This window comes from Centroberyx gerrardi, chromosome 13 (assembly GCF_048128805.1).
Source record: "Centroberyx gerrardi isolate f3 chromosome 13, fCenGer3.hap1.cur.20231027, whole genome shotgun sequence".
NCBI classification, from domain to species: Eukaryota; Metazoa; Chordata; class Actinopteri; order Beryciformes; family Berycidae; genus Centroberyx; species Centroberyx gerrardi.
The window spans coordinates 20,695,415-20,711,154 of NC_136009.1; the positions used below are offsets into that span (position 1 = coordinate 20,695,415).

The window sequence follows — 15,740 nt, forward strand, 5'->3', positions numbered from 1 at the left end:
CTGGTTCTTTTCGTCAATTCAACCATTACAGTTTGCTTTTGGAATATTTTCTAAGTCTCAGGAGTGAGGAGAGAGGGGGAATTTATTTTTCACCCACACCCACTTTACACAATGACTCAAAAATGAGGTTTGACTTCTAATCTTCTAGTCTTTCTCAATACAGTTTCTGAAGCTGGCCCAGTTTATTATATAACATTAATGAAACCTTATATTGCTAAACCACATTTTTTCCACATCATTCTCTTTGTGAATGTTTATTAATCATCAATCATTCTGTTGAGAGTAGATTACAAAGTAGTGAGATGATACTGAAAGTGATTTGTCACGGTTTATTGCTTAACCAACATTATTATATTCCAATAATATTTGACCATATATTGATTCTCTGAGATGGTTTTGTTAAAATAAAAATATATAAAATTTTATGAATGTTAATTTAAAAAACACTTTTTTACACAAGACATTCAAAAATAGTACACTAGGTACAAAAAGGTAAATTGATAATCAAATATATTAGCAACAAATATTGCTCTTTGTGTTCAGTTTTCTTTGGCAAAATGCCTGAAAATGGCAATGTGATGAATCCTTGATGAACACTGAGTACATTTTTCAAGACTTGTAACTGGAAGCACCCTATCCTCAGACAGTGAAACTGCATTGTACTGTTCTCCTACACATATGCCTATAGCGATTCAGTCAAAACCATGGCTTCTTCAACATCTTCTCCAGTCCGACTGGCTGGAAACAAACTAGTCTTTGCTGTTATGTGGCCAGCTGAGTGCCAGCTATCTTTTGGCCTGTGGTGCGTAGAGGAAGATGGCGCTGTATGTGGAGAGGATCTCCCTGGCCTCGGTGGTGGCCAGCTGGCCTCCGGTCCTCACCAGGCTCACGCGGTCTCCCTTCCTCAGGGACAGGATCAGGCTGAAGGAGACCGAGCCTCCGCAGCTACAGCTACCTGCAGCCGAACCCCCGTGTTGACCGGCCGCCGGCCCCGCGGAGCTCTGCAGCCTCTGGACGCTGCGGTTAGACACGGACAGCACAGCGTCTATGCGGTCTCCCTGCTTGGCGGTCAGCAGTCCTGAGATCAGGTAGCGGCCGTCCATTGGTACAGTGAAGATCCCTATAGAGCGGGGAGAGGACAAGGGGGACACTTTGGTGAAAATGTGCTGGGTATGATTGATTGATCTAATGTGGAATATGTTATAAGGTTAGGATTTTGAGTTTGAAAAGTACTTAATTGAAATTGTATCCAGTGGTTTGAGTGATGTATTCTGGTTGAAGAGTCAGATAGTTTACTTCTTTGTATTACTTCTGGTGTTAAAATATGTGAAATAATAATAATAAAAAAAAGAGTTCTAGACACATTGCAATATAATTGCTGTTTAAGCTGCTGTGGAAACTCAGCCTTGCACATATTATGTCTCACAAATAATGATTTTAAATCCATAGGCCAGCACTGTTCAGCATGTCGCAACCAGTGTTGCGTCATGCTGAATGTTTAATGTTTCCCAGAGAGTCACTGAGGCATGTATCATATGAAATGCATCACTCCCAAAGTCAACTGTGCATGTATTGCTGTGACATAGCAATAAACAAACAGTAAAGAGATTAGTCAGTGGTGATGAATCAAAAGCTTTGTGTTGTGTACCTGTCTGTGGATTGTAGTGTCCACCGTCATTGACTAGCACCCTGTTGAAGCGGATGACGCCAAAGTCTCCAGAGAAGGGCTGCTGGGTGAGGCCAGCGGAGAAGGAGAAGGGATCTGCCAAGGCGCCGCTGTCGACTGAAACTGGACCAGAGGACATGGGGGGAGTTAGAGAGAAGATAAGTTATGGAAACATTGTGGAGTGTATGTCATGTGGTATGATAACTGACCAGAGTTTTCTCACCCAAAAACATGCACCCAAGTAGATCAGAGGAATCCCATTTCAAAGACAGAAAAAGTACCACACAATTCTCACTTTAACCGAAAATCCTTCATCAGCCATTTCTCCAATCTCTTTATAACTCATCATACTACAGCTATTGATGGTAAAGTGTGGATTGCATGAATAATGATTTGTCGACTTTCTCTTCTTTTCTTTATCCATACAGTTACTAAAATATAAAGAGAGGGAGACAGATGATTTCCAGGAGGATTTTACCTGGTGACACGATTGGAGCGTCATACATCGGGTTCCAGGGCAACTTTGCTGCTACAGGAGCTACAAGGTGCGAATAAAGATCAAGTGTTAATTCAAAATGTATTCCTCGCAGTCAGCGCTGTTGGCAAGGTGACACAGGAAGGGTAACACTTTTATTTTTAAAAGGGTTATCATCACTGGTGTTATATTTCCAATACCCATTCATAATGTATTCATTAAAAAATTGTGTGGTGTGTGTGTGTGTGTGTGTGTGTGTGTGTGTGTTTTCTTGGGTTCTACAATAGGTGAAAAGTTAAAAATAGAACTTCTGTAGAGTGTACACTGCCTTGTAGAGTTTTCTTCAACATCTCCAGCTTTAACATTTGCTATGCAACCCAAGGTCTAACCTGCTGGTGGCTGACTGCAGCCAAGCTAAGCCTCCTACTCCACACGGTCCACCCATACCCCCCTAAACTAAACACACCCAGTCCCCACTCTCTCACCCTCTCAGGCTCTCAGTTTAACTTGATAATGAACTGCAATAATACCTTGGTTCCTCTGAGGCTTGAAAGACACAGGCTGCACAGGGGGATAGCCTGCAAAATAAAGGGATGACAACTATATCATCTTTTATTTCATTGTTAATAATAGCCTAATGATGTAATGATAGCATTACAAATTTGTATCAGCCACAATGCAGAACGAGTTCAATAGATTACAATATGTATAGTGATGCACATCAAAATAAACAAAACATCCGAACAAAAGGTTGTTTAGTGGTTACCCTGCCTGAGGTAATGTGGTTTGGTTTTCCCCTCTGAACACAGACTGTCTGTCTAAACACTGTGGGCTAGTTTCCCAGAAAGGGTATGAATTAAACCAGGAATAGGTTTTAATCTAGACTACATAATCATGGCTTCAAAAGTAGCTTTCTGAATCATTTGAATTTGGTTTAGCTACTTCCATAATCAGATTCAGGTGTGGAAAGTTTCCTCAAAACCTTCAAATGGACTTACATGTATTTGTGGGTGCAGTGAAATAAAACCAACCAGTCACAGGCATTACCCAACAGCCTTGTAAAAATTATGTGAAAACCATTGGAAAGAGAAAAAAAAGCAACAACTAGAAATAAACCACACAATTCTGTAACAAAGACAGAAGATTTTTGGGAAATATGGGTCTATAAGTTAAACCTGCCCCCTTGGAGGCTAAATTTTAGCCTTCATTTAGTCCTGGAGTCGCTCCAATCTTCCTTTATCAAGTTAATGTAATACAGAACAGGCTAAATCTAGCACTGTCTGTGAAATCCAATTTGAGCTAGCCACTCTTAAAGAGACATTTTAGTGTAGGGTTACGTTCACACCACAAGCCTGCTCATATCTTATTATTTTGGGCAACCCTTCATATCTATTCTACAATATACTCCAAATCTGATACCAATATGAACTGACAGAAAGACAAGCATGCACAGAGTAACAATAACAAAAGAGGTCACATCGAATTTTGTACCTACACTTTTCCTGCTTGTTTTGAACACTTTTTGGCTACAGTATGTGCCTTCAAGTTTAGACTTAATTGGGGCGTCTCCCCAAATACCAGTCAAATCAGATATTTTGCTTTCTTTCTATCGTTGTGCCTCATTGTTCTCCATGCTAATGCTGGTTCAGCCATGCTGCAGTGAGAGCCAAAATTATGACAACTGTCTCAGGTGAATGCTGTAAGATTTCCGATTTGAGTGTTCAAATACAAGTGGCATGTAGGTCACATGCCTCAGAATCTGGTTTTGTACCACATTATCCATTTGGACCAGATCAGAACTGAAAAATGTGACTCCATGCAGAATTTTACTGTTCACACTGATTAGAAAACACTTTTGATGTCAGAACAGAACTGAGACACTTTCAGCTGCAGTGTGAATGTAGTCTAGCACAAGGACTTAATCCATGTGTCCTCACCATGAGCATCACTCACCTGGAGCTCCAGCGAACCCTTTGACAGGCATGGAAGACGAGTCCTCGGACCCCCTCCGCACAGTCACCCTGCGCATGTAGCCAGGAGGCCCAGCCTCGCCGGTCTCCACCACCGGCTTTCTGGGAACCAGAGTCAGAGTGGGAAGGCCTGGTTGTTGGGGGTTGGACGGCTGTCTGGGCTGGCTGGGCTGTCTGGGCTGGCTGGGCTGGCGGTGTGTGTTGGGCTGCCTGGGGCTGGACGGCTGGATGATGAGAGGGATGTGGATCTGGGGGATTTGCGTTATTCTGGTTCTGGTTGGACTCGAGTCCGGCAAAGAACCAGGCCTCTCTAGTCTTAGGGTCATTCCTTGCAGAGTGAGAGGAGAAAAAGAAAGCAAGTGGCTACATCAATTTATAGTTAACCATACGGTAGGTGTTATCAGCATGCATCAGATTATTCTTGTCACAACAGCTCACATCATCCAATCCAACATATTAAAGACATGGAAAATCCTGTAACTGCAACAGCACCAGCCTGCAATTTACGACTTGCTCATAAACACTGCTTCTTTTCTCACATTCAGCCCTCATCTTCCCTCTTGTGAATTCTCTCTTAATGACTTATGTTTTGCTGGCAATCCAAATTAGACTTGGCTCACACTGCACCTCTGAGCTTTTTTCAACTGGTGCCATTATTACCCTTCATGAAAGCAAAGCGGGCGGGCGGTGTGAGTTTTCAGCAATGAGAACCATCTAAAAGTAAAGTGCTTGGCTGCTTGCCAGGCTGCCTGAGGGCACAGACATTACCTGGGCCTCTGAGGTGAATGTAGAGACACTGTGAGTGTGTCCTGGGGACAGATAACAAATAACATTACAGTACCTGCTTTGTGTCAGCCCCCACCTCACAACCAGGTGTCAGACAGATTGTGTCATGCTGTAGTTAAGGTATAGTAAAGAGGGGTTGGCACATTAAATGGCTTGTTTGTTTGGAGCTTGGATTCAAGCATCTGCGGTACCATTAATCATCATGTGGGCTGGGTTAGGCATGAATGGAGTACATATAACAGGATTATACTAATGTAATTACAAAATACCATAAATGTGATTTAGTTATAGTTGCAGTTACAGTCAGGAGAAAGTGATTAAAGTACATACTTTTGATAAAAGAAGCTGTTTTGAAGGGATAAAGCATTTAGGTTTAGACATTAAGTGAATATTTGTATCTTAAAATGAAAATAATGGTTCATAATGGCTGTAGGTAGCAATGCCAACGCTATTCAAATTACAGTCCGTAAATCATAATGAACTGTTCCTACAACCGCACATTCAGTCTGTTGGAGGCAAAGTGATAAATCCAAAAGTGAAAGAAAGCAATCGTATTGCATTAGCAAGTCTGAGTATTTGGATTAACCAGGTAATCAGTAATCTCTGAGGAATTACATTTGGAAAGTAACTTCTGCAAAAAAACACAAGTTGCATCCCTTTGTATCTGCTGGGGAAACATTTCTGTCCTTATCAAATAAAACATTATCAACCATCAACAAAATTCTTCCTTCTTACTGCAAGTGATGCCACAAACCGCTCAGAAGCCACATGTATAATCAAAAACAAATTAAACCCAGCAATCATGTTGCACTAAGATAATCAGAAATCTCTTGTTCATTTCCTCCCTATGCCTCCTTCAGGATGCTGGTTGCCTGAGTGCATATTTCCCATGAGCACTCAGCCTGTGTCTCACTAAGGGAGCAACCACAGAGTCTCAAAACACACACGAATGCATTCAGAGTGATGGTGTAACCGAGAGCATCACCAAAACCAGATGTTATTGCTTCTAACCAGGATTGAGACACTGCAGAGGGAGGGAGCCATTAGTCACTGTCGCTTCTCCAGATTCGGGTGACACTGTATGAGTGTACAGTACTGGAGACAAAAGTGTCTGAGAGCGCCAAAGAATATTGCAGCAGACAAGCAGATCACACTATGGAAAATGGTGTCAAGGGGCACGCTGCACAGCACAGGGTGTGGTGGTTACACGCACATACAATAATGCATCACACACATTCTCGCATACATTTCTCTCTCTCCCTTTCTTGCCATGCACTCACACACACAGTCTCACACTCCACCCCACTCCACCCCACTTTCCTCCAGTGATATTAATGATGGGAGGTTCAAATTGTGCAGTGAATGGCAGACCTCAGGGATTCAGTGTGTGTGTTTGGGTCTATTCTCCTCTGAAGACTTCCAGATGGGCTCCCGGGTCAGAACTGGAGGGCCGGCGGTCCAGATGGAAACGCCTCACCTCACAGCTCCAGGAATTCTGTCTCTTCGGGGCAATTGTTGGCGTCAAAGTGCCCCCCTCGTAATTCTGGTGTTGACCAAATATACGCGGTGACTAGTGTGGTGGTGTCAAATACTATTTTCCATTCTTTCCCATCAGACACCCCTTGACTTCAAATAGCCTTTGAAGTCCTGTTTTCCTTGTATTCCCTGATCATGGGAGACAGTTCATCTTGCTGCCCGTCTCTCCAGTATAAAGTCAGAATGATCAATTGCAAAGCATTGATCCATGAAATCAAAGCAGCCATTTTATCCCTGCTTTAATACAACTGCATTTTTTTTCTGAAGGCCTCGCCTGTGAATAGACACTTAGGGGACAGGAGGGGGGAGAGAAGGAAAAGTCCTCTGGCATTCTTGGAAGGACAAATCTCAATCAGCAGGAAAAGTTGGATGGAAGGAGAGAGAGAGAGAGAGCAAGACAGAGATAAGAGAGAAAGAAGGGAGAGAAGGGAGGGAGTGATTTGAGCTGGGATGGGATCACCTCCAAAAAAAGGGAGAGCTGGAAAATAGCCTGGGACTCTAATGAGAAAGCTCAACTCCACAGCAATGGGATCACGTATGATATTTCACATAAGGCAGATTAGTCACCGCCTGAATGAGGGACTGCAACGTGCTCAAGCCCTCTGACAATAGGAGCATTTTCTATATTTCTACATTTCCTGACAATCTCCATTAAAATAGTTTGTACCCCCAAAGACCTTAAAGTCTCTCACCCAATTTCAAAAGGGCTCAGACCCAACGTTTGACTGTAAATGAGGCAATAGAGTCATTATTGCTTAACTGCAATTCCCTATTAGAAGTAATGAGAAACAAACACACAAGCTGCAGTGGCAGACCTCTTCTCATAGTCTACAGCAGCTGCTGTTGGGGACTAAGTGGCAACATTTTGCAACTGAACTCACGCAATTCCATTCACCAGTCACACAGTGTGTAAGGGCAAAGCTATTCCAGATAAATCTTTCAGTTATGTTATTACAACACTTCATCTGTTTGCAGCCTCCTCAGGGTTTTCATATGACTGTGTGGAGAATATTAGGACGAACACAGAAAGGAAACATTTGAGTAGCTTCTCACCACCACACCCACAGAACTGGGATTTTTCATGGAAATGTTAGATCTATTTAGACTATTTCTTTCGTTTCCAAACTCGAACAAAACATAAAAACCTCAGGCTACCTCAGCCACACAGCCCAACTCCCTGTCTCATGGGGCTTAGTATACAGACTCTTTTGTGAGTACTAAGACAGAGAATATATTGATAGTCTCTCCACTTAAACATACTGATAGAAATACTATCTAGAAATTGTTTTGGGAATTGGTTTTGTTGTATATTAACAGGTAATAAAAGCATAAAGTGAGAACACTGACAAACATTGTTCATAATCCTGCTACAGGACACACAGTTCCTTCTGATTTATTGCTATGCAGAAGTACAGTATTAAGTTCCATGTAAGGTAATGAAATCAAATATCACAGTTTGGAAATAACTGGCCATATTTGGCTTACAGGGAAATGGAATACACCATCTCTCCACACCACAGTCATTAAACCTCTCCATCTACAGTCCTCCATCCCTCCCTCATCTCACCCTATCAGTCCCATTGTTTTGACGATCGCCTGTGTGCTGTTAAAGAAAGGGAGGCACCGGGGACGGGGCCCCACTCATGACATCACAGCTGAGGGCAGTAGAAGCATCTGGTCCTGGGTGTGGAGCCCTGCTTCTCCCCTCTCCATCATGACTGGCTCCAGCAGTGAGTCAAGGCCCTTAATGAGGACCAGACTCCACACATCATGCTGAGGTCACCCTACGGGAATCGCTGGAGGTTGGTGCATGTACATGTGTATGGTGAGGGGTGGGGGATGATGTGTTTTTGTGTGTGTGTGTGTGTGTGTGTGTGTGTGTGCACGTGTGATGAGGGATGGGGAGTTGCGGTTAAGGTCTCATCCAATTCTCTACTATGAGTGAGAAAACTATGTGATGGCGCGTGAAAGAAGGCCTCACAACTTAACTGTTTATAAGGAAAGATGGAACACTCTGCTATGGTGTTCTAACATTAACAGATGGGAGCAATGAGGCGCAAAACAGCGCGAGTAAATCACTACTGAGGAAGGACTGAGAGTTCAGTGTGTGAAATCTCAGGTACACTGTCGATCTGCCTGTCCCATTCTTTTAAGAGATATATGAAAAATATAGGGAATTATCAGCACACAGGAAGTTTCCAATGTGGGCCTCCTTTTGCTCGGACATATTGAATGACATACTCAAAGCAGGCATGAGAGGCCCAGTGAACTCGTGCCCTCCCTCTCCTGGAGATACCCCGTGGCCATACGTGGGATTTGATCCCCTCTCCCAGCCTCCATGTAAGCCAAGCACCATGCTTTATATGGAGGATTAACTCCAGGAAAGAGCACCTACAAACCCCAGCCACGAGCGGATATATGGTAGCCTGGACACTGGATCACACTCAATTCCATATGTTACGAGTTTTATGGCTATCACTCAATCATAGTTTGTGTTTATACAGATGTTTGTCTCACAGGATAAACTCATATAAGAAGTTGGAGGGGAAGGTGAAAAAGACTGTCAATTTAGTCAGTGTTTTTTTATCCTTCCTCTTTTGCTTCATTTCCTATATTTGCCTGACAACACTAATGTGGGAATCTTTGAACAACTATACAACCAAGAACCACACATTGCCTTACATGGGATCTCTCGTGGTCTGATTGTTCTGTAATACAGACTAAAACCCACTAGCACCATATACTGGTAAATCTTTTGAACATTGGCACCAAACCCAAGCTTACGCTGGTCGAATAAATATTGACGAATATGACCTCAGAGTGATTTTCCATCTCTGAGTCAAAGCCTCAGAGGCCCTTTGATAATTTCTGTCATTTTCCGTCTATGACGTTACCACAGATTGTCAATGATGTCACCAAAGCATCCACATCATCATTAGGGTGTAACTCACCTGGCTCTTTCGCAGTGATGTCTTTGAGAACATGCTTGGCCATTGCGGAGAGCTGTGTCTGGACGCTCTGCAATGAATTCTGCAGTGAGATGATGTCTGCGGTGTGAGTCCCGTAGGTGGCATTCATCCTGTGGACACAGTCCCGCAGACCAGCAACATGCCTCTCCAGCCCGTCCTTCAGTTCTTTGACATTAGCAGAAACCCCATCCAACCTTCCACACACCTTTTCAAGTCTGGTCACACGTCCATCTACGGCAGAAATGCCATCAGTAACACCCTGGGTGTTCTCTTTACATTGACTCAGTTCAGATGACACCTGGTTACTGAGCATATTGAATCTGTTCCTCAGCTCCTCCACCTGACTGTTGGTTACTGTGCTGACTGATGCCCCATTCTCCCATACTGGGCTCCCAGTGCCACTCTGCCCTGCCTGGCAGCATGTCGAGTTCATTCTCTGCATATCCTGGGTGTATTTGCTCAGGGAATCACTTAACCCATTAACAGCTCCAGCCAGACCAATTACATTATCTTGGAGATTAATCAGTCCCTTTTGGAAGTCCTCCATGGACTTGGCACGTTTCTGGTGTCCAACTGACTCCCTTTCAATAATATCCTCCAGTTTTCTGAGCTTGTCTGAGTTGGCACTGACATCCGTGTGAACAACGTCCAAGTCATTCCTACATAGTTGTAGGTCCTTCACAATGTTGTCTAGACCACCTGATATGGTGGATGAACTTGCTGTACCTGCAGTAACTCCTGAGCCTGAACACCCTGCAGAGCACAGCTCCCCAACAGCGTTGACCTTATCATCCAAGCCTTGGAGGAGGAACTTGTTGTTGTTGACCTCTGCCTGGATGGCATCCATGGAGTCACCAAACATCCCAGGGAAGGAGCTGTTGCTCATTTCCACTAGCATGTTAGTAAACTGGTCCTCCATATTGTTCAGACGCTCATCCAGAAGCTGCCGAAGTGCCGCCGCTTCATCCGCAATTGCACGGGTCAGCTTATCTTCAATATAGAAACAGTGAACCTCTGCATTTTGTTCCGTGACATTTATGCGTGCCTCCAGCTCCTCAATGAGTGGGCCGTACTCAATATCTAGTTGAGGCGCAGACAGGTGGGCCAGCTCGTTGTCGATACGGACATTCAGGATGCGGTGAGCCTCTGCAATACGGTCAATCTCACGCCACAGGTCTTTGTGGTCACTGCGGTCCACTTCCTGCTTGGATGGGTCAGTCTGCCGTTGAGTTCGTATGGGTCCATCTGCAGCAGCCATGTCCAGACGCAGTTCCCGGATCTCCTTTCTCAGGTCTGCCTCCTTGGTGTCCACCAGCTTGGTTAGGCTGACCAGGCCTTGGTCATGACCCTCTTCACAGGACTTCTGCAAGGTCTGGATCCTGTCATTGCAGGAGCTCTGTAGCTTGGCTATCTGTTCCTCCATATTCTGGTCTAGCTCCTTCTTCAGCTTCTCGAATTTTCCATCAACGTAGGTCTGGATCACATCAAGGTCGGTTGAGGGGCCAACTTCCACCATGGCTGGAGCCTGAGATTGTGAGGCATCCATCAGGAGACGGATCTGCCCCTCTTGACTTGTCACCATTCCTCTGAGTTCTTCCAAAGCTTCGTCCTTGCTCTTCAGTGCATTGTTCATGTCATCCAACCTGGCCATCATCTTTTCTATGCCCCTTTCTCCTGCTATCCCACCTCTGGTAGCCTGATGACCATCCAGCACTGCCGGGCTGTCCTCAGTGCCTGCGGTCGTGGCACTGTCTGGTGGGCGCATGTTGTTAAGGAGAGTGACCAGAATCTTATTGGTGTCTTCCTGCAGGTCTGTGCGGAGGTTGGCTGTTAACCCTGTCAAAGCTGTCTGGAGGTCCAAAACTGTCTGAGAGAGCCGCTGGACTTCACCCTCCAGAAGATGCACCTTATCTGCCCCACCATGCCTCGCCTCATGGTGCCCCGTCTCTCTCCGCTCTGGCCCTGTAATCAGAGAATAATTCATTTAGTATTTTATTTAGAAATGGGAATAAATAAATCTCACATCTATGAGTGGTTCTGAGATACTTCTATCTCAACATAAAATGATTTCATGTATAAGTTAAAATATAATAACAAGCCAGTCTAGATGCTTATGTCTTACTCTGTGTGTGTCTAGTTGTATGTCCAGGATTTGGTGGGAGGTAAGGTTGTGTTCTCTGCACTGACTGCCGGTTGGGGGGTGGTTTTAAATCTTTACAGTCTGGGCCTTGGTGACCAGGACAGCATCTCCACTCTAGCTCTGTGACTGTCCTGAAGGCAATCTTGTACGTGGGTCGAAACCGAGTTTGGTACCTGTAAGATAGGGAACAGCATTCAGTGAGTTTGGTTTTGAAAATCTCAATCATTTAATATTACGTTTTAATATGAATAAGATACAGAGAGCACTGAGTTTGATTTCTAAGATCAACCACTTGCAAAGTAAAGTGTTTTATCAGTGATATCCATTTCTTAACATTGGTCTATTCTAAAAAGAAAAACACTGCTTGCCCATGCTGCAACTACTCTGCATTTCCAAAAAGAATACAATGTTTCAACATTGTATTCTTTTTTGGAACTGTTTACTCCTGCTACCACCAGCACTTTTGGAGTATGTATTTCTATTGTTGCCCCTTACAGGCAGCTTTCTTGCCAAAGCAAACTGTTCCCAAAGAAACAATAGATGACATCACTTCCCTAAAGACAGGGGTCATGTCATGTGTAACATCTGGAAAGTTGACGCTTGAAACACGCATCATCTTTGCACAGTTCCCAACTGACATCCTCAAAGATAACATTGTTCTAGCTTGACTAATAGAAAAAAGGAAACTTGAAAGAATGCAAAAATAAACTGTAGGCAAGTAACATTTAACACTATGGTTATATTCAACAATGTGTACTGAAATCTCATCCCAATATGGGTTAGTACAAAAAGCCAATACTGTATATATATGTAGAGATGGAAAAAACTTGAGGTGTCTATTCTATCCTATTCTATTCTCACTGCCAGGCCTTTTCGCTTTCACATGGAAACTTGGAAATATGTTTCTGTGACCTAAGTCTCACAGAGTTATCAATTTCCAGGGATCTTTTCCACAGCACAGTGGCTCTTGAAAATTGTTTTCCTTTCTCAGGAGATCACAAAGCTAAACCAAACCACAGATAGCATTGGGTTAAAGTTATAAGTCTATGTCACCGGAAGCATTTCATCTCTTGCTTTATTTATGTCTCATTTTTAAACAATCCAAGATCCACTAAGACAAAATATATTAAATTGCAAAACAATATCTTCAATTAATGGTGTAGATCACTTTGGCGTGTCTCCCATTAACACCCTCAAATTCAACTGCCCACAAGAGGAAAAGGCCAGCTTGTTTCTCTTAAATGTTTTGAGTATAAAATGCATTGAGTAACCTAAATCAAATTATGTATGTAAATAATGAAGATTCAAGATATCTGACTAAAGAGGAATATTTAATATTGGTGGTGAAACTGTTTTACACTAACATGCCCGTACTGCCAGAAATGCATTTCACATATACTTCAGGATATGTTTGTATTCTTATATAATTGACACATTTCAAAATATACAAAAGTTGGCAAAAATGTGTCTGTAATATACTTGCAGCCTGCATGTAGATGACATTCATTCAAAATATGTTTTGGACACTGGAAAATACATCTTTGTATGCATTGTTGACAACATACTGTACATCTGTAGGGGCATTACAGAAGGAATGCTTGTCCTGAATACTAACCTAATGAGATTCCTTTAGATTTGGCATCCAAATGAATTTATAGCAAGTCTTGCCTGGAGGCTAGGTCTATTACATGGTTATTTTCATCATTATCATGATGAAAACTACAACACTAAATTTGGAATCTCTGGAATCTGGAAAGCATGGCGCCTGGCAAAAAAGGATCTCTGGCCACAAAAATATAAATGGCAATGAGCAGTTTTTTCTTCCTGCCAAAAGGCAAGTGGCATCATACATATTTCAGCTTAAAATTTTATTCAACGAATGAGTTTGTTGGATTTGGCAAAGGGTGTCTGGAATTGGCCAAAGTTGTCCAGAGTTGGCCACCGGTGTATGACTGGCTTGAACTTGGAGGGTCAGCTAGCTAACCTAGATAACTTAGTATGGCTAGATTGCATTTTTTTCAGCTAGTAGCAAGAGTGCTTGTCGTCATACTATTAGCTACCTCGTCTTTTTACCCCTTGCCTTTTTCACTGGGCTTCCTTACTTAACTAGAAAAGCTGTGGTTATTTGACTCCGCCCAATGAAATAATTTCTACCTGCAGAGCAGCTTGTTCTCTGAGAAATATTCCTGTAGCTAAAACTCCAATCTGCCACAAATACATTTTTTGCTGATAGTTTCAGTGGGATAACCCTTCCCTTGCTCCCTGGGGTGCTCACCTCACTTCCTGCTCGCAGTCTGGCTGGTAGGCGGGGCAGGGGGCCACCACGGGCTCCTGGAAGCTCTCGACGCTCCCCTGCACGGTGCAGCTCACGTTCTTGTGCACCACATAGGCACACCAGTTCCTGGGGAGAGAGGCAAGCCGTTCAGACTGGGATAAACAGAGTCCCACAGGATGAGGAAAATGCCATCCCGATGTCCTTATACTATTACAATAGCCTACTATAGCCTACTAAACTGGCAAATGTTTTGATTTGCTATACTATACAAATATCATAGAAAAACTATAAGAGATAGTTTAGTAATGGGATACCATAGGATTGAGCACCACAGATTGTCCTCATGTGAATGTTATTTCGTTAAAGGGCGCGTCTCAGGCTTTTTTTTTCTTTTTTCGCTCGACTATTTTAATTAATTTAGACACAGCTGGAAATGCGCAATTGGTCTCCTATAGATGAGCGATGGCTCTAATCACTCACATTCCAGTGTTTCTCTGGATCTTATCACATTGGGCAAGATTGGCAGACTCGAGCCAAATTTAGTCATAGCCCGATAAAGGCACAGCGAATGTAGCAAACCCATCTATATGACTGATAATAGGCTACAGCTGTCCCGGTCTGAAGTCATTATGCTTCTGATCAATGGAAAGTTCACAGCTCATTGCAGAGTACTTCACTGTGCTGCGCAAATTATAGCAAACAACACCAGCACAACCTGATTTTACCCCAATCACAAGGACAGGATAGACCAGGAAAAAAACACTAGAGGGACTGAAGAAATCACGCTTCTATTCAGCTGGCTATTAGGACTTGCACAAAAACAGAAAGGTTGAAAACAGCAGTGGTATAGGCCTAATACAGCCTATAAAGCAGTACCTGTTTTGCGCAGCATGGGGCCCATGGAAAATGGAAAATAACATGTTCCGCCAGAGATATATGAAAAACATGTTCCTTACCTATTTCTATGTCTGTGTACCACTCCAGTGTATGCGGACCCTTGGAACAAGTCATAGGAGGACGGAGACCCGTAAGTGAATTGAAAGTTCAAAAATAATGTGAAAATTGTCCACTGCCACTCCATCTCTCCTTGTCTGTAACGCATCCTTAACAAAACAAGCCTCAAATAAACATTCCTAACATAGACGCTGGTATCATGTGCGATGTTCCCAGACACCAAGTCATTGCCCTAGACTGACTGATCCAACTCCAACTCAAGTTTAGGGAAGTCCAGAATCACTGCAACTCCCTTGGAGTGACGTTCAGGGCCTACACCCTCCTCCCAGTATTTTGGATGAGGGGGAAAAAACTCCCGCAGGCTTTTGAGATGTTTATAGCTCAGGAGGTGCTTTTGTTTGCTGTGGTAGTGAAAACCCAACAACGCTTTGTTTCAATAATATTGTTTTATTAGTCTTACAAAACACAGGGTCATTACTTACTGGAGAGGCATGCCATCAAGATGCCTGCACCAAATAGGATTTGAAATGCAACTTGATTACTTCTTTGCCTGCCAACAGCCAATAATTTACACCTCACTGATTAACATAATAGGATAATGTCTTTTGAGTGCAACTCCCAGTGTTGAAAGGGGTGTGTATAGTGTGTTGATGATATTTATGGCTATGGAGAACAGTATTTTTTTAATTTGCATTCTGTCTGCCTTGTTTGTGAATGGAGATATGGGAATAAACATTGTGCCGTCTGTCCCTTTGCAGCATCTAGAATTCCTCACCGTTGAGCCAGGCAGCTCAATTTTCTGGCCAAATTGAACAATTTGCTGAACAATATCTCAATGTGGATGCGCACAGAAAGCAGCACATTAGTTATACAAGAGTTTCAATTCAATTCACAGCTCTTGAGGCAGACGTTCATTGTCGGCGGCACGGTGCTGTGAGAAAGTGTGAGTTTCCATGCAAACAGTGCTGC

General features: G+C 43.2%; 1 protein-coding gene across 1 annotated transcript; it reads right to left on the reverse strand.

The window, feature by feature from the left end:
- Nucleotides 1-327: 327 nt before the first annotated feature.
- Nucleotides 328-14,994, reverse strand: emilin2a (elastin microfibril interfacer 2a). Its single transcript, XM_071918226.2, has 9 exons — nt 14,774-14,994; nt 13,818-13,943; nt 11,525-11,715; nt 9,385-11,364; nt 4,095-4,439; nt 2,672-2,719; nt 2,145-2,204; nt 1,649-1,789; nt 328-1,120 (listed from the first exon to the last, which is right to left on the reverse strand). Exons 1-9 carry the CDS (start codon nt 14,917-14,919, stop codon nt 786-788), a joined length of 3,372 nt encoding a protein of 1,123 aa, XP_071774327.1. The 5' UTR covers nt 14,920-14,994; the 3' UTR covers nt 328-785.
- Between the last annotated feature and the right edge of the window lie 746 nt (nt 14,995-15,740).

Excerpts from the sequence above, each read along its gene's own strand:
- emilin2a (XM_071918226.2), bottom strand. The coding sequence starts at position 14,919 with ATGCGTTACAGACAAGGAGAGATGGAGTGGCAGTGGACAATTTTCACA. Across the intron at positions 4,440-9,384 it reads CATCACTGCGAAAGAGCCAG|GAATGACCCTAAGACTAGAG; the intron begins GTGAGTTACACC and ends TCACTCTGCAAG. Across the intron at positions 1,121-1,648 it reads ACACTACAATCCACAGACAG|GGATCTTCACTGTACCAATG; the intron begins GTACACAACACA and ends CCCGCTCTATAG.